General features: G+C 40.1%; 3 protein-coding genes across 3 annotated transcripts; 2 read left to right on the plus strand and 1 right to left on the minus strand.

The window, feature by feature from the left end:
• Nucleotides 1–401: 401 nt before the first annotated feature.
• LOC149390441 (serine carboxypeptidase-like 42) lies at nt 402–3,798 on the plus strand. The gene is made up of 10 exons (XM_089620649.1): nt 402–735; nt 1,561–1,668; nt 1,785–1,877; nt 1,949–2,041; nt 2,124–2,209; nt 2,295–2,573; nt 2,650–2,783; nt 2,889–2,981; nt 3,070–3,187; nt 3,285–3,798. Exons 1-10 carry the CDS (start codon nt 492–494, stop codon nt 3,450–3,452), a joined length of 1,416 nt encoding a protein of 471 aa, XP_089476775.1. The 5' UTR covers nt 402–491; the 3' UTR covers nt 3,453–3,798.
• A 3,854-nt stretch (nt 3,799–7,652) lies between these two features.
• LOC149390442 (uncharacterized) lies at nt 7,653–9,862 on the minus strand. The gene is made up of 7 exons (XM_089619772.1): nt 9,636–9,862; nt 9,188–9,500; nt 8,981–9,082; nt 8,471–8,899; nt 8,225–8,311; nt 7,800–7,901; nt 7,653–7,727 (listed from the first exon to the last, which is right to left on the minus strand). Exons 1-7 carry the CDS (start codon nt 9,860–9,862, stop codon nt 7,653–7,655), a joined length of 1,335 nt encoding a protein of 444 aa, XP_089475898.1.
• Nucleotides 9,863–12,891: 3,029 nt separating this feature from the next.
• LOC149390443 (Pentatricopeptide repeat (PPR) superfamily protein) lies at nt 12,892–16,335 on the plus strand. Its single transcript, XM_089618628.1, has one exon. It carries the CDS (start codon nt 13,006–13,008, stop codon nt 16,048–16,050), a length of 3,045 nt encoding a protein of 1,014 aa, XP_089474754.1. The 5' UTR covers nt 12,892–13,005; the 3' UTR covers nt 16,051–16,335.
• The last annotated feature ends 1,956 nt before the right edge of the window (nt 16,336–18,291 follow it).

Here is an 18,291-nt window from a genome sequence, read left to right on the forward strand (position 1 = left end):
AAATTAGAAAACACCTAATTTTTTTATTGTATTATGACCGTTATCAAACAAAAACTAATTTTTTTTTTTATTATTTTAAGTTAAAAAAATCAAAAATAATTTTCAAATTATTAAAGAAACAGGTCCTAGAATATCTCGTATCCCAATGTTTTATCCATGAGAAACGTCCATTTCCGGATATCCTATGTTCGTTATTTATTTGTATTTTTACTTGAAAAACTATGTCAGCTATTAACATATAATTTTTTTTGAAAAGCGGAATTATTATTGTTTTATTTGAAAAGCGGAATTATTATTAACATATTTTTACTTGAAAAACTATGTCAGCTATTAACATTCATACCCTTTTTTTCGGCTAAAGCAGGCCCCGAAATCACGTGCCACTCATAACAGAAATAAGAAAATATAAATGTGGCACAGAAGTGTGGGTGAGTGATATTAGTTCGAGAGAGAGAGGGAGAGAGAGAGAGAGAGTCCCGGGATTGACCGACATGGGTAATGGTGGGATTTCTTCAGTGATTTTGGCATCATTGTTGTGTGCGTTGATTAGCGGTGTTGAGGGTTTTCCAAAGGAGGACTTAGTCATTGGATTGCCAGGCCAACCAAAGGTTGAGTTCAGGCAGTTCGCTGGGTATATTGATGTTGATGTCAAAGCTGGTCGGAGCTTGTTTTACTACTTTGTTGAAGCTCAAAACCACGCTCACCAAAAGCCTCTCACTCTCTGGCTCAATGGAGGTCTCTTTTCTTCTTTTCTTTTTCATTTTTTGGTCCGTAAATTTGAACACTTCTGGAATCTGGGTATTTCATAGTTATATCATGACACTGTGCATTTTGAACCTTGTCGTTACTTGATCAGTAACTTTTATTTATTTGCTAGTTTTTGTTTTTATTTTTTCTGTTTTTTTCCCATCTTTTTTCGGGTCCTTCGTTATTTTGTTTATTATTTATCATCACATTCGAAACAACTAGTTGAGGTTTTTTTATTAAAATATTCCTTCCATTTGGCTAAGCGCTTTTTTCCCCCTTTTGGAAAGAATAGCATTATTCTTGTAATTATTGTTTTTCGAGTACAATTTGTACCTTTATTCAGCGGTTTTCGAAAATTTGAAATGGACTCTTTGAAACATTTTCAAAACTACCTAAAGTTTTGGTTCTTCTTCTAGTAAAGGTTAAGTGTTCGTGAGTTTTCTAAAAAAAAAAAAAGGTTAAAGTGTTAAGCTGTTTAATCCCTTTGAATTTGGTACGTTACGATCTCTATTTTCATTTGTTTAAGCTCAGTGGTTCATTCTGATCGGTTCACAGAGTTTGTCCTTTATTCCGCTACTAGCGTATACACTAAAGTGGGTGCTTAAAATAAAATGGCCTATCTATTACATCTCAAAGCATCATTGTTAGGTAGTCTACTTGGTGAACTGAGCTTCTTTCTTGTTCTTGATTGGCTTCATCATTTAAAAAAAAAAAAATCTGTGCACTATTGATGTAGCAGTGGTAAGCAGAATATATATTTAGTTGTCTGATAGATCTTTTTAGTTATATAAAATGTTAACAATGATTTTAAAGGCCCTGGGTGTTCTTCAATCGGAGGTGGCGCGTTCACTGAGTTGGGTCCATTTTATCCGACTGGCGATGGACGAGGTCTCAGAAGAAACTCAATGTCTTGGAACAAAGGTATCACCGCTATGTCCATTATGCTTTCAGATATCACAGACCATTATTTTCTGTATGAAAATACACCGATTGCGAAAACTCGTAACCTCTGTTTCTCAATATATTTTATTTTTCAGCCTCAAATCTCCTCTTTGTCGAATCTCCTGCTGGGGTCGGTTGGTCATATTCCAACACGACTTCGGATTATGATTGCGGTGATGAATCTGCGGGTAATGATCATATCTACTTGATTCTCATTTTTCCAGAGATTTCTTACACACACCTATCCTTATTTCAACAGCCAATGATATGTATGTGTTCATGAGAAGGTGGCTACAGAAATTCCCGGCTTTCGAGTCTCGAGATTTGTTTCTCACTGGGGAAAGCTATGCAGGTATTAGATATTCTATATATATTTACGTTAATTTCTTTCTCTTCTCTCTTTTCCTTAATCTCAGCACTGTTTTCTTGTGTAGGTCACTATATACCCCAGTTGGCTATTGCTCTACTGGATCACAATGAACGCTCTAATGGGTTCAAGTTCAATCTTAAAGGAGTTGCTGTAAGAAATTTCCATGATTGTAATAATAACATCAAGAGCACCTGATATACTGTCATGAATTGATCATTTTCTTCTCTGGAATTAGATCGGGAATCCGCTCCTTAGACTAGACCGCGATATTCCAGCCACGTACGAATACTTCTGGTCGCACGGGATGATTTCGGACGAGGTTGGGCTCACCATAATGAACGAATGCGATTTTGAAGATTACACATTCGCAAGCCCACACAATGTATCAACCTCGTGTATCGACGCCATATCCGAGGCCAACACTGTGGTCGGAGAGTACATAAACAACTACGACATCATTCTCGACATCTGTTATCCGTCAATAGTCGAGCAAGAGCTGAGACTGAAAAAACTCGTACAACATCTCCTCTGTTTTTATTTTTTTAGAAATTAGAGCTTGTGTTGAGTTCTTTTAACTTTGTTTTTTTCAGGCTACTAAGATGAGCCTCGGTGTCGATGTTTGTATGAGCTATGAAAGGCGTATGTATTTCAACCTTCCCGAGGTTCAAAAAGCTCTTCATGCAAACAGAACAAACTTGCCTTACAGATGGTCTATGTGCAGTGGGTGAGTAGCCAATATATAAAATCATCCCATAAATTGTGTTTTTAACATATCATTAGCATAACGTGGTCAATCTAACCTATCTTCTGCTATTCGTGTGTTGGACAGACTCGTGAACTACAGCGACACCGACGGTAATACGAATATTCTTCCCTTGCTCCAAAGGATTGTTCAAAATCACATTCGAGTTTGGGTGTTCAGGTAAAAGAGTTCATTTGACTGCTTATGTATAAGTTTCTTTTATCTATACAAAGACAATTGAAATTATTGTTTTATCCATCAAACTCAGCGGAGACCAAGACTCTGTTGTGCCGTTGCTGGGCTCACGGACGCTCATTCGTGAACTGGCTAACGAACTCAAGTATAAGATCACTGTCCCATATACAGCCTGGTTCCACAAAAAACAGGTACTTTCAAATATGACCACGCAGTTTTTTTTTATCCACTTGGATTATTTATGAAAGTACATTTGTGACATCAAGGATTTAATTTATTTATTTATAGGTTGGAGGTTGGGTTACGGAGTATGGAAATATGCTGACATTTGCGACTGTGAGAGGAGCGTCTCACATGGTGCCTTATGCGCAACCTTCGAGAGCGTTGCACCTTTTCAGTACATTCGTCAATGGCCGCAGACTTCCCAACAACACACGCCCTTCCATTGAAGATTGATTACTTCTTAATCAGAAACTGAGATTCAGAGTCATTGAGAAATAGAGACTTCATTTTTTTTCTTAGGCGGCCTTATAATAGTTCATTGTGACAAAAAGGTTGTAGTATGATTGAGAATTTCTACGCTATTTTTATTTTTATTCGCAGGTTGTTGCCTGCTTGGGAGTAATGAAAGGTGGTTTTAGACATGTTTTGGTTAATTTTATTTAAAGTGGGAACGGTGTGAATGTATTTGAATCGGGAAAAGAAAAAAAAAATTGCTCTTCAGTGCTCCCTGATCTTGTGCCTCTGCTAGCTAAGTAATAACATATGCTCTAAATTATATATTTCTTTTTGAACTAGTCCATACTTGAATGCAGGTTTTTTTTTCAAGCGTTTGTACAAATGTAACTTAAACATAGATTACAAATCCTAACAAATTATTAAAAAAGTTGAGATGAACATCTAAAATCATAAACATTGAATAGAAATAAATTAATTAACATAAAATCATTGAAAACTAACATAAATATTCAGCATTTATAAAACATAAAAGAAATATTGAAATCAAACAAATTTCTAATAATTTTTTAGCAATCGGATCTAAGAATCCAAAGGCGTACTCTTCCCAAATCACCTGCAAATCATATTAAACCAACATATCCATCTAATCACGTATAACTTTTGAACTCTTCTAAGTTAGTAATACTGTACTAGAAGACTAACTTACCACTAATTAAAGAAAAAGGCAGTTAACATATATAATACTTATGGGTAAACATTAACACGCAGATAATCTACAAATAAATTGAAATAATACATATTTTTTAATAACGGCGGAGAGGGTGGTGAAGGTAATCGATTTTGCAACTGATTTTCATTGAATTCATGACCAATCGGTCACAAAATTCATTAAATTGTGACAACTCATCCAAATACACCCTAATAGCTCAAAAGCTCTATGAAAACCCTTTTTTTTCATGACATAAAGAGAGAACACAATTTTCTACACCAAAGCTCTACACAATCTTGCATTCAACATTTTTTTCTCTTTCTCTCTCATCACATGAAGAACACCATTATTCTCTTTTCACTCATCATATGAAGAACACCATCATTTTTCCATCTCTTCCATCACATCAAAGACATTCCATCTCTTTCCCATCACCTTATCCACTACAAATCTCCATTTTTTTTCCCACTTTTTTCCATATTTCTCCACTTATCTCCATCTCTTATATTTACAACAAACAAACAAAAAACTCATTTTCACTACATTACACTCAAGAACACCATAAAGACCATAAAAAGAGTTGTATTTTCCCTCATTTATCTCTAGAATTGGAGGAAAGTCACTCTAAAATTTGTATTCATGACCAATCGGTAACGAAAATTTATAATTCGTGATATCCGCGATCAATTGATAACAAATTTTTGAATTTCCTTGATAGTCATGAGAATTTAAGATTTTGTGATCAAATTGGTCACAAATTCTTGAATTTTATAATCAATATCATTAAGAGTATTACAACATTTTCACAACTCATTCAATGATAAATTTGGAAAAATTTCTTTATGTTTGATTTTTGATAAAGCGGTGTTGATTTGGTAATTTTCACGTAAATTTTCCATGGTTATGCGATTTACCTTCCTGAAAAAAGATAAAAAATAAATAACATAATAATGTGAGCAAGACATGAATTTCATAATAAGGTTAGAATAAATGACACTCTTGCCCCCTGACGTATGGCGCTCTTGACAATACGCCCCTGGAAATATAAAATCGACCATATTGCCCCTCAATATCATAAGTTGTGACGAAGTCGGGCCTTCCGTGTATTTTAAGCCCAAAACGTCAGTTAAATACTCACGTGTTAGGCACATGTTAGGAAAGGCGAATGAAGTTACCGAAATGGCCTTGGCTTGGGTTCGAAATTCGAATATAATTGTTTTGTAAAATTGTTTATAAAATCTTTTGAAAAAGAATAAACAAATAAAAATCATTTATATTCTATCATTCAAAAATCCCTAAATCGATCTAGGGTTCCAAAATATGCCATAGCTGAATCGAGTGGGAGTTCTGTAGCTGGGCGTGGAAGCGAATCAACTTACTGTGGAATCTCTGTCGCTGGGCGTGGAAGCGAGTCGACTTGAGTTCTATTCGGGAAGGAGAGCAGCGTGAGCAGTGCGTCTAATCGCAAGAAAGCCCGAGTGACTGTTGATAAGGCGGTAGTACGGCGGCCGACTTGTTTAACGGTTTGAGTAGCGTCGAGAGGACGTCACGTATTGGGCATAACCCAGCAAGACGTTTTTTTGGTTGTCCTCAATACAAGGTGATTGTTGCTTCACAATTTGGGTTTTTGAGACGTATTGGTGATTGAGTGGTTGTTTTGTTACGCAGAATAGAAACTCACAAGGATGCGGATTTTTTGAATGGTTGGACCCCCCCACATTGTCACCATCTACAGCAGGTTACTCTGACGTGCTAAACACAATCAACACTGTAGAAAATGAAGCACAAGCTTCGGCAAATGAAGAGTTAGAAGTTCACAATCCAACTACCTTTGCTAATATCAGCAACAATAAGATGGAGTTGATAGCTAGTGAATGTCGGAAAATCAAGGTCTTGCTTTGTGTGATTGTATTCATTTTGTTTATGATTTTGTTGAAGTAGAAGTGATTGTGGTGGCTGTTCTTTTTGTTGTTAAAATGACATCAAAGTTATATGGCATTTTTGATTGTATGGTTCAGTTGAAGATTGAATGACATTTGTGTTGCTTTTGTGTGATCGTATGTCATGGTGTTTAATTGAAGAATATTGGTATGCAAGAATTTCACAAACACATATATGCATCAACATGCTTTAACGGGAATTTCACAAACACATAGCTTATTTAAGACGAACGAAATCGATGAATCGATAAATGAGATCTAGAGAGACGAAAGAGATTGAGAAAAAAAGATGAGAGAGTTTTGTGAGAAGAAAAGAGTAAAAGAAAAAGAAAACAACAACTGAAAAAAGCACATGACTTAATATCATAAACGACATATAAGACTATAGTCGAATAATATTACAAGTTCCAAAATGGTTTAACGGGTATTACTCGCTGTACCCCTTCCCAGGAGGTCACCCATCCCTATGCTACCCCCGCGCGAGCACGCTTAACTTTGGAGTTCTTATAAAAAGGCTACCAAAAATCCTATTTATTTAATTGATATATATGGGGATATTAATTGTTTTATCCATTCTCTTAGCCCAAATACTTGACAATTTTCCATGCCACAGCTCATTTTTAATTTTTTTTCCGTGACATAGCACATTAAGCTTTGACCCAAGGATACATTTTATTCCGTCTATACCCGTGTACTTAGCAATCATCCATGCCACGACTCATTCTCAATATTCCTGACCCAAGGATACATTTTATTCCGTCTATACCCGTGTACTTAGCAATTATCCATGCCACGACTCATTCTCAATATTCCAAGTACTTGATGATTTTTTGGCGAACGATCACAAAGTGCTCTCGCGACTTTTTCGGCAAAGTAGTTGGTGATTTGAGATCCCGAGTTCGTGGTCTATCCTCAGGAGTACTTGGTGAAGGGTCGGGTATTCACCGTATCATATGAAACCTCAAATTGGTGTCCCTCGAGAAAGGGATGAGAGGGGGGAGGGACGAATCGGAGCGACGAAGGGCTGAATCTCAGTGGATCGTGGCAGCAAGGCCACTCTGCCACTTAAAATACCCCGTCGCATACTTAAGTCGTCTGCAAAGGATTCTATCCGCTGCTCGGTAGGAATTGTACTTCAAGGCGGCCAACGCGGCTCTTCCGCCGCGCTGGCTTAGCCAACGGCACGTGCCTTTGGGGGCCGAGGCCCCTACTTCGGGTCGGCAAACGGGCGGCGGGCGCATGCATCACTCTAGCTCGGATTCTGACTTTGAGGCGTTCAGTCATAATCCAGCGCACGGTAGCTTCGCGCCACTGGCTTTTCAACCAAGCGCGATGACCAATTGTGCGAATCAACGGTTCCTCTCGTACTAGGTTGAATTACTATTACGACACGGGCATCAGTAGGGTAAAACTAACCTGTATCATCATGTATCTATAAAATAAGACCAAAATGAGTACACATTGTTTGCTTACAAAGCTTCCAAAAAAGTTTAACGGGTATTACATACATAATGTACCCTAGATAATAAGAAAATAAGGATAATATTCTCATTCCCCGAAGAGTATCCTACGCCCCATTTGCACTCCCATCTTGGTGTTGCGAGTTCTAAACCGAGGGCTCACCTAAAAATGGCAATAACATGAGTATTTATACAATTACCAATTTCATGGTCAATTAATGCCAAAATAACTTACCCTTATTCCAGTTGATTGATTGGATGCTTTAGTTGAATTCTGAGTTGGTTGTGATGGTAAAGGTCCCTGACTAGTACTTCTTCTCTTTGTCCTCGCTTGTCTCTGTTAATGACTAAAAATGTTAGTATATGAACATGATTGAGTTAATGATTGTTCTTTTACCTCGTTCTCTTGATCGCGTCTGAAACACGTACGACTGTTGTGACAAGTTTTTCCACACTTCGAGCAGGTTGTTGTCACATATCTTTTTGTCATCCTTGTGCCTCGGCGAGGAATAACCTCATCGTGCTCGACCCTCCTCAATTTCTTTGGCCTACCTGGCTTCACTCTATCCGGTGGCATTTCCATATGTGTGTACCCTGTCTTCGGCCACTGATCTGTTGGGTTGATAGGATTTATTTTGTACTTGTAAGTGTTTTGGTAACACTCCTTCTTGTACCAGTCTGAGACATATTTAATTGGGTCCTCTTGTCATTGCCATATGCAGCTAATGGCATGAGAGCATGGTATGCCTACAAGTAAAACATACAATACACTGTTAAAGAACAAAAATAGTAAAATAGCAATGTTCAGACACGAGTAGTGTTCATACCTGACAAATCCCAACGATTACATGAACAAGTACGACTCGCGATATCAACTTTATACATGGTTCCAAACATGTTTGAGACTTGATAGTCCGAATCACCGGCCCAAACAGCAATATTCTCTGCACTTAGGACCTTGTTCTTCTCAAGTACGTTGAATATGCGTGGTCCAATTTCTGATGTCCACCTTTCACCGGCTAGTCGTTGCCTACTGAATCGTTGCATGAGGTACATTCGAATGCGCTCGAGCATTGACAATATTGGTCTCTGCCTAGCCAACATGATTGCCCTCGTCCCGTTGAAACTCTCACACAAGTTGTTCAGTAATACCTCACACTTAGGCCCGCTTCTGAAATGACTTCTAGCCCAGTGTGCAGTGCCTTTGCTCATGAGCCACTCGTACGCTTCAGGAACTTCAACCCGTATTAAAGCCATTTCTGCTTCAAATTTAGACTTCGAATATGCCATAGCTGCGGCCATCATCTTTGTCTTTACAAACAACCCTTTATGTACCTACAAAATATTTAAACAGTGTGTATTTAAAGGTGCATAATGTAAGGAAAAAATATTTAAAAGGAACAGAATGACGCTAACCTTCATCATGTTACTCTGCAGATGCCTGGCACAATGTCTGTGTTCGACTTGAACTGACCCTTCTTGCCACATACCGGCTATTGCTTCTTGAAGCCCTTTTTGCTTATCCGATATGAATGTCCAGTGATTGCCATTCACAATGTCCAAATCAGCTTTCAGGAACGTTAAAAACTACGTCCACGAGGCCTTGCATTCTGACTCAACAACAGCGTAAGCGACAGGGAATATGATGTTGTTCGCATCGATGCCAATTGCGGTTAGCAGTTGGCCGGTGTGATGACCCTTTATGTGGCATTCGTCGAACCCAAGAACAGGCCTACAATGTTTGAACCCCAATTTGCATCCTTGGAAGCAAACATACATACGTTTGAATATTGGTTTACCATTTGCAGCAAGCTCAGATTCAAATTGGACCGTCGAACCTGGATTTGTCTTTAGTAGTTCAGCACCATAGTCCCAAAGTTTTGCGTACTGTTCTTTATACGAGCCTTCAATGACGGTTGTAGCATGTCTCTTCGCTCTGTACACCTTTACACGAGAACACTCTAGGATAAAATCATTTTGAACTCGGTTCAAGAAATCAGGTGCCGACCACGACTCCGAGTCCTTAAATTGCTGCATATAAGTTCGTGCCAACCACCTCGAGGTCGCAAACCTGTTTCGGTTAACCCTAGGGCACGTGTGTTCAGACCTGTATGTCTTGACAATGAACAAACCTGTTTTTCCTAACAAGGAAGCAAAGCATGTCCATCTGCAGTTCTTGTGTTTACATTCTGCACGAATTCTACCAGGATCATTCTTCTTAAAATAGATATCTTTCCCGGCACGTATCGCGTACTCTCTGATGGCTTCCTTAAACAGTTTCCCAGTTTGGAACACCATACCGAGCTTGAAGGTTGGGTTTTGTAAGTCTGATTCTTTAAACTCGTCGAAGTTTGGGAGTTTCTTCTTTGCTTTCCTCACATCTCTGAACTAATCGCATGTTGAACTTCCGGCCTCGTGTTTTGTTTCATCATCAGACGACGACTCTTCTTCAACTCCCATTTGAGCATCAATATCAAAGTCACTATCCTCTGAATCATCATTTTCTTCTTCACTAAGGACCATCTTGCCTTTACCACGTTGTCTTGACAGTCCAAGGTCTACAACATCACCGTCTACGTCGATATCGTCTTCGCTCACCTCAAAACCCGAGTCCTGAACGTCTTCATTATCCACACCAACTTCAGTCTCCTCACCCGAGTCCCGAGCATCTTCATTTTCCACACCAACTTCAACGTCTTCGGTCTCCTCACCCGAGTCCTGAGCGTCTTCATTATCCTCACCAACTTCAACGTCTTCAGCCTCCTCACCAACTTCAACGTCTTCAATCTCATTCTCATTATGCGCAGCACCAGTTAGTTCATCTTGTTCTTGCTGGATCAACTCATCTGCTTGTGGTGGATCTTGTGTTTGCTTATCCATGTGAATTACATCTTGATCATCAACATCAATCTCAACCTGTTCTGATTGTTGTTGTACACCATTGTCAATGGCCATCGGTCCGGCTGGCTGATAATTCTCGGGGTGGTCACAAAAAATGTCGACATCCCATTGTGTTTTCAGTGTGTCCGACATCACTTCCATCAAGACCTCATCCGTGAGAAGACACACCAGTTTCGAACACGTAGTGGACCTCATATAATAGGCCGGGTTGACTGTGTATCCCATCGAAACCCTCATTACCGAGTCAAGCTCCACAATGGACATCCTGTCCATATCTGCATAGTCCCAAGGATCGATGACCCCACCTTCATAGCTCCAACCACCATTTGAAAACTCCATTATACCACCATGGTGAAAGTTTATTGTAAACTTGTCCAGTAATTCCTCTGCTAATAAAACAAAAATCAAATAACCAAAGTCATTAAATATTGCCCACCAACACGAGAACAAACACGAAGGACCCACACTTAAATGGTAAGGGGACAAGAAATAACAGTAAACATTAAAAACCACAACAGGACAATAATACAAAGATTAAAAAGAATATAGTGGTCCCCGAAGAGCCATACCAGCAAACATATAAAGTGACGAAATACCTGCACATTGGGACTTTGTCGCAGGCTCAGCAGACTTTTTCTTCGCTGGCGATTTCGTCCTAGCTTTGGCTTTTGCTTTTCCTTTTCCTCTGTCTGACGTCGCACGAGAGGATGACGAAGACCCATATCTCCCACCTTGTTGTTTCGCCGGAGATGGCTTCCCTGGAGATTTTCCCTTCAACATTGAGAGCCACGATTTACAGATTTAGGGTTTGTTGCACGATTAGGTTTTGTTTTCGTTTTCCCTCCCAAGAATTGTTGCACGAGTTTCCCTCCCAAGATTTGTGGTTTTGTTTTCGTTTTCAGTTTTATTTCAATTTTTATTTCATTTTTTATGTATTAATAAATGAATAATAAATCCTTAATAAATCTAACATTCGTTACACTCTCATCTCGTCCGAATTTCCCATAATACCCTTATTTCGGGTACCATGTGCCTAACACGTGAGTAGTTAACTAACATTTGGACCTATTTTTTGACGGAAGGATGCAAATGAGAATAAAATGAAGATTACGGGGCAATATGGTCGATTTTATATTTCCAGGGGCGTATTGTCAGGAGCGCCATACTTTAGGGGGCGAGTGTCATTTATTCATAAGGTTATTTAGTGCATCTCCAACCGAGTATTGCATTTTCTACTGCATTTTGCAGTAAATGTTACATCAAATAGAACATCATCTTCAATCGAACTCTATTTTCAACTGCATATGTAAAATTCTTTTAATATTCCATTTATCTCTTATTTATTTTTATACTCTTAACTTATTTGTTGTTTTCAACTAGATCATTTTAATTTGGAATTGTTCTATATTTGCATTGGTCCATAAATAATTTAAATATAAATACATATATACTAAGCAAATATTTATTAAATAAATAAAAGTCCAACAAAACACATTCATTAAAAAAAGTACAACAATACAAATGAAAAAAAAAATCATAACTATATATCGGAATTAGAATACGCTTCCTCAAATGATCACATTTCGAAGTGCAATGTGTGCATCTTTATCTCTCACTTGATTATAATCATTGATAAACTATTGAAATCGTGTATACTTTATAGAAAGGAAGTGGGAGGTAAGAAAAGTGTTCGATCATTGAGTTATCAAATCATTTCACAAGAGGACGAGAGAATGAGAATTTTGTAAGGCTTTTGTCATTGAGTTATCACATTATTTCACGAGATGTCGGGAGAGTGGTAATCTTGTAAGTTTAGTTGCATAGAGTTATCACATCATTGCAAAAGAGGACGAGAGAGTGAGAATCTTGCAAGACTTTTGTCATTGAGTGGTCTTATCATTTCACAAGAGGATGAGAGAGTGAGAATCTTGTAAGACTAATGTCAATGAGTTATCAAATCCTTTCACAAGAAGACGAGAGAGTGAAAATCTTGCAAAGCTTTTGTCAATGAGAGTGAGAACCGGAGAGCGTGAATTATGTAAGCTTTACTCATTGAGTTATCTACGTTTTACTATAAATATTGTCTTCCACAAGCTATATTTTCATCCATTTTTTTTTCCAAACATGTCTAAAAAAATATCTAGGTCTTTCACAAAGTATATTTTCAAAACTAAAAATGAAATTAAATGGTAAAATGATACCCACTATCACCATCAGTTCTATTGAAGAAGGAAATAAAAAACTTCTTAACCAAATGGGAAAGATTAGTGAAATGAGGCAAATACTTGGAAATTAAAGCCAAGAGCCATGAATTGAGAGAAATGAAGAGAACAAAATTTCTTTATGATTGATTTTGATAAAGCGGCGTTGATTTGGTAGTTTTGACGTAAATTTTCCATGGGTATACGATTTACCTCCCTGACAAAAGATAAAAAAAATAAATAACGTAATAATGTGAGCAAGACGTGAAATTTCATAATATGGTAAATGTACGCAATAGTTTTCTGATGAGCGAGTCATGAGGGAGATCGTCCGAGTCAATGCGCCAGGGACGTCCTACTCGCTTCTTCCATGGCGGGTCAAACTTGTCACCTCCTTTGCAACACCCAACTCTCGGGCTCGACTATCCCGCTCATCTCTCGGAGGCTTGCTTGGAACTGTGCAAAAACATCAGAGCCCACCACATGTTCGACGAATTACCCGACCCGCAATCTCGAGCGTTGAGAACCGGAAAGGCCATCCACGCTCAGGGGTTGAAGCTTGGAGTTTCCTCCAAATGGCTGCTCGGAAATGCCATCGTCGACGTCTACTCAAAGTCCGGCGAAGTAAGCTCAGCCCGAAAGGCGTTTGACCAGCTCGAGACAAAGGATGTGTTTGCTTGGAACTCCATACTCTCAATGCACTCCAAACGGAGTTCGCTGGAATCGGTCGTTGACTCGTTTGTTTCCCTGCGGAGATCCGAGGCTCTCCCGAACGGCTTCACGCTCGCCATCGTCTTATCCGCTTGTGCCAGGCTCGCTGATCCCGATCTCGGAAGGCAGATTCACTGCAACGTCTTTAAGACCGGGTTCGACTCCGATTCTTACTGCCAAGGCGCGGCTATCGATATGTACGCAAAGTGCAACATGATGAATGACGCTCGCAGGGCTTTCGATGCCGCAAAGAAGACAGACTTGGTGTCTTGGACAGTCATGGTTACCGGGCATCTCCGAGCCGGCTCTCCCGAACAAGCCATTGAGGTATTTGAACAGATGAAGAAATATGGGCTCGTCCCGGACCAAGTTGCGTACGCGAGTGTAATCAGCGCGTGTGTTGGTCTCGGAAAGCTCGATCGTGCTCGCGATTTGTTCACGGAGACGCCGAGGCAGAACGTAGTGGCGTGGAATCTGATGATCTCGGGGCACGCCAAAGCCGGCCGTGCGCCCGAGGCTCTCGCGTTCTTCACGGAGATGAGGAAGAATGATGTCAAACCCACGCGGTCCACTCTAGGAAGCATCTTGAGCGCCATAGCTAGTCTACGGGCTCTCGACTTTGGATCGCTGGTCCACGCTCACGCGGTCAAACAAGGGTTAAATTCTAATTTCTACGTGGGTAGTTCTCTGATCAATATGTATGCAAAGTGCGAGAGAGTGGGCGATTCGAGGAGAGTGTTTGATAGTCTCGATAGCAAGAACGTTGTCTTGTGGAACGCTATGCTTGGTGGTTACGCACAAAATCGCTACTCCTCAGAGGTCATGGAGCTCTTCCGGGACATGAAAGCAGACATGATTTCACCCGACGAGTTCACGTACACGAGCATTTTTAGCGCTTGCTCTGCCATTGAGTCATTGGATTTGGGTCGGCAATTGCATGGGGTAGTCGTGAAGAACAAGCTCTCGTCGAACTTGTTCGTCGGGAACGCATTGACCGACATGTACGCGAAATTAGGGGCTCTCTCAGATGCGAGAAAGCAATTCGATCGGATGAGGAATCACGATAAGGTCTCTTGGAATGCCATCATCGTGGGGTATGTTCAGGAGGAAGACGAGGCCGAGGCATTCAGTATGTTCCGGAGAATGTTTTCTAACGGGGTTTTGCCCGATGAGGTGTCAGTGGCGAGCATATTAAGTGCCTCTGCAAACAGGAAAGCGCTCGATAAGGGGAGACAAGTCCATTGTCTTTCGCTCAAGTGCGGTCTCGAGACCAGTCTTTACGCCGGAAGCTCCCTCGTCGACATGTACGCGAAGTGTGACAACATCGAAGCCGCTCATAAAGTCTTCTCCTTTATGCCGATCCGTGGCGTTGTATCAGCAAACGCGTTGATCGCCGGTTATTCCCGGATCGATTTGGACGAAGCTGTTAGATTGCTCCGTGATATGCGTGCCCTCGAGTTGAGCCCCACCGATATCACGTTTGCAAGTCTCTTGGATGCATGCGACGGACCCGATTTATCGATGCTCGGAAAGCAAATCCACGGCGCGGTGTCGAAGACTGGCCTCCTTTGCGGTGACTGCGATTTCTTGAGGGTTTCTCTTTTGGGGATGTACATGAACTCTCGGAGTGAATTGGAAGCCGGGATTTTGTTCTCCGAGTTTCCGAATCCAAAAAGCCGAGTGACTTGGACCTCGATGATCTCGGGGCTCGCTCAGAACGGCCATAGCGAGGAGGCTCTGTGTCTGTACCGAGAAATGCACAATCACGGCATTCTTCCGGACCAAGCCACGTTCGCGACCGCGCTCAGTGCCTGCGCTCTATCGGCTTCTCTGACCGACGGTCGGGCCGTCCATGCCCTCGTTTTCCACACCGGGCTCGACCTCGACGAGCCCACTTGCAGTGCGCTCGTCGATATGTACGCCAAGTGTGGCGACGCCGAGAGCTCCTCGAGGGTTTTCCGCGAGATGAGGACAAAAGACGACGTGGTGTCGTGGAACTCGATGATCGTGGGGCTCGCGAAGAACGGGCACGCCGAAGAGGCCATCGAGGTGTTCGAGGAGATGAGGTGTGGGGCCCGGATAAGGCCCGACGACGTGACGTTCCTCGGGATCCTCACAGCGTGCAGCCACGCGGGGAAGGTGGACGAGGGCCGTCGGATCTTCCGCTCGATCGCCCGGCCCCGCGCGGACCATGTGGCCTGCACCGTCGATCTTCTCGGTCGGTGGGGTTTTCTCGATGAGGCCGAGGTGTTGGCCGAGGGAACGGAGTTCTCTTCGGACCCAATGGTGTGGGCCGCGCTGCTCGGGTCTTGCAGGCTTCATGGGGACGAGCCGAGGGGTCGCCGGGCGGCCAAGAAGCTCTTCAGTTTGGACCCGAAGAGCTCTTCGCCGTACGTTCTGCTCTCGAATATGTACGCCACTTCGGGGGACTGGAACAAGGTCAGCTCGGTGAGGACTGAGATGAGGGAGAAAGGGGTCGCGAAGCTGCCCGGTCAGAGCTGGATCGTGGTGGGACGAAAGACGCACGTGTTCGTGGCCGGAGACAATAAGTCTTGTTCGGAGGACATTGATGAGATTCGTGGTGTCTTGAAGTGTTTGACCCGCCTCATGAAAGACGCGGATACTTCTCCGGTGGACGCGGATTATTTTTTAGCTGGCGGAGCGGAAGAGTGAGGGTGAATCTTTATTGATCAAGTCACCAACCCAAGTTTGAATTTGAATACATGTATGAGTGGGGATTTATAATTATGGCATAAACACAATTTAAATCCCATAGTCAAACGCTTTTGATTCTTACCCGCCAACTTAAACGTTAAAGTGGGATAACAGTTTGGGAACTGGTCGTGTGGCTATAGTTTAAGAGTACCCTGTCAAACTTCTCAGGTTTTTGATGTATTTAGTTTAACTTTTTTTTTTTTTTTTTTTTTTTTTTTTTTTTTTTTTTTTTTTTTTTTTTGTTTGGAAGTAGCCTCTGAACTAACTCATGTTTAACGTTTGCGCAATACGGCTGTAGTCTTTTTTCTTGTGTATACTTCATTTAGATATTACAAAGATAGAAAGAAGGCAAAAATACAAATAGTCTAGGACCCCATAAGGATTAAGAAGTGGAAAGACCAATTGTCGGAAAATATGAAGAAAAAGAAAAATTAATTCACTGCTGCTCTAATAAAATAGTAAAATAGTAGAGACAAGGGGCAGAACCGGGTGCACATATCTCCACTGCCCATTATTAAAATTAAATGACAAGAAATAATATAAATGTGTATACATCAAGGATCGAAATACCGTTACCGTTACCGTTCCGAGCCTTCGAATTTACTGGTAACCGCCCGTACCGTAAAGGAATACCGGGGGAAGCGAGAAAAAAAGAGGAAACCGATACCGTTGAACTTACCGTTACCGTAGAGGAATACCGTCAAATACCGGTATTTACCGAGGGGAATTCAGAAAAGAAATATACAAAAAAAACATACAAAGTACGTAGGATAAAACAACTCACAAAATTTCTTCATAAATCAATAAACAAGTTCATCATAACCTTAATCATCACTAACTAATCACAAAATTATCAAATAATTCGGATTAAATCCAAAAAAATTACAAACATCAACACAAAATTTCTAAAATTAAAAACAAGTCACAAATTTATTCATAAATCAATAAACAAGTTCATCATAACCTTAATCATCACTAACTAATCACAAAATTATCAAATAATTCGGATTAAATCCAAAAAAATTACAAACATCAACACAAAATTTCTAAAATTAAAAACAAGTCACAAAATATCTTCATAAATCAATAAACCACTTCATCATAACCTTAATCATCACTAAATAATCAAAAAATTACCAAATAATTCGGATTAATTACAAAAAATTAGAATCATGAACACAAACCTTAAATCAACACTACATTTAAGTTCACAACTATCAATTTATACTTAATCTTCAAAAATTATCAAGAAATTTCAAGTTTTAAACTCAAAATCATCAAAAAATAAAATTTGGCCGGGAAGTGGACCGGGAAAGGGGTTACCGGCGGGATCTGGGAAGATTTGGCCTTCGTCGCGTCGGGAAATGGGCGGGACGGCGGGATCCGGTCGGAAAGCTGGCAAATGGTCTGGGTCGCGATGGTTTTCCCGGAACCACCGGAAAGTTCCGGTTTTGGTGGTTCCGGTGCCGGGGAGCTCCAAAAAGGGGGAACCGGACCGGTTCCCGTCCGGTTCCCCCGGTTTTTAAATCCTTGGTATACATGACAATAATTTCTATTTTGTACATAAACTTTGGACTTTGGAGTTGAACTATAACAAGCCTTTTTCGCCTTTATTTTTATATTTCTTTTATTTAAAAGTACAAGCGCACGAGTCCTCTTCTTTCAACATATTTTTATAGTTTGTGGCTCTAAATAGAACGTATTTCTTTTTTTTCGAAAACAGTTCCAAAGAGTCTCAATTTTTGTCTCTACTCTCCACCATCTTCATTTTTCTTCTAAATTTCATCATCTCCAATATTCTTCTTCTTATTCTTCTTCTTCTTCTTCTTTTTTATTTTTTTTATTTTTTATTTTTATTTTTAAATAATTCAATTTTACAATCATGCATCATATATCATATCATCAATTACACATTTAAGCACAACATATATTTTCAAACATTAATATTCTTCTTATTATTAGTTTATATCATTAATCAATTTAATATTTTATATGAAGAATTTGTTGCAACTGGATAATCTATTACCTTTTTTTTTAAGATTCTAATCAAAATTTCACTTTACTAAGAAAATAGCTCAGCTCGCAGTAAATTTAATTTACTATTATAGTTAATTTAATTTAATTTTTAGTTAATTAATTTTGTTGCTACATTGAGGTTGACGTTTTGCTTCAGGCAACTCTATTGTTCCTAGTGTTGTT

Source organism: Urtica dioica, chromosome 7 (genome assembly GCF_054948205.1).
Source record: "Urtica dioica subsp. dioica isolate 48M chromosome 7, U.dioica_male_clone48M_v1_H2, whole genome shotgun sequence".
NCBI classification, from domain to species: domain Eukaryota; kingdom Viridiplantae; phylum Streptophyta; class Magnoliopsida; order Rosales; family Urticaceae; genus Urtica; species Urtica dioica.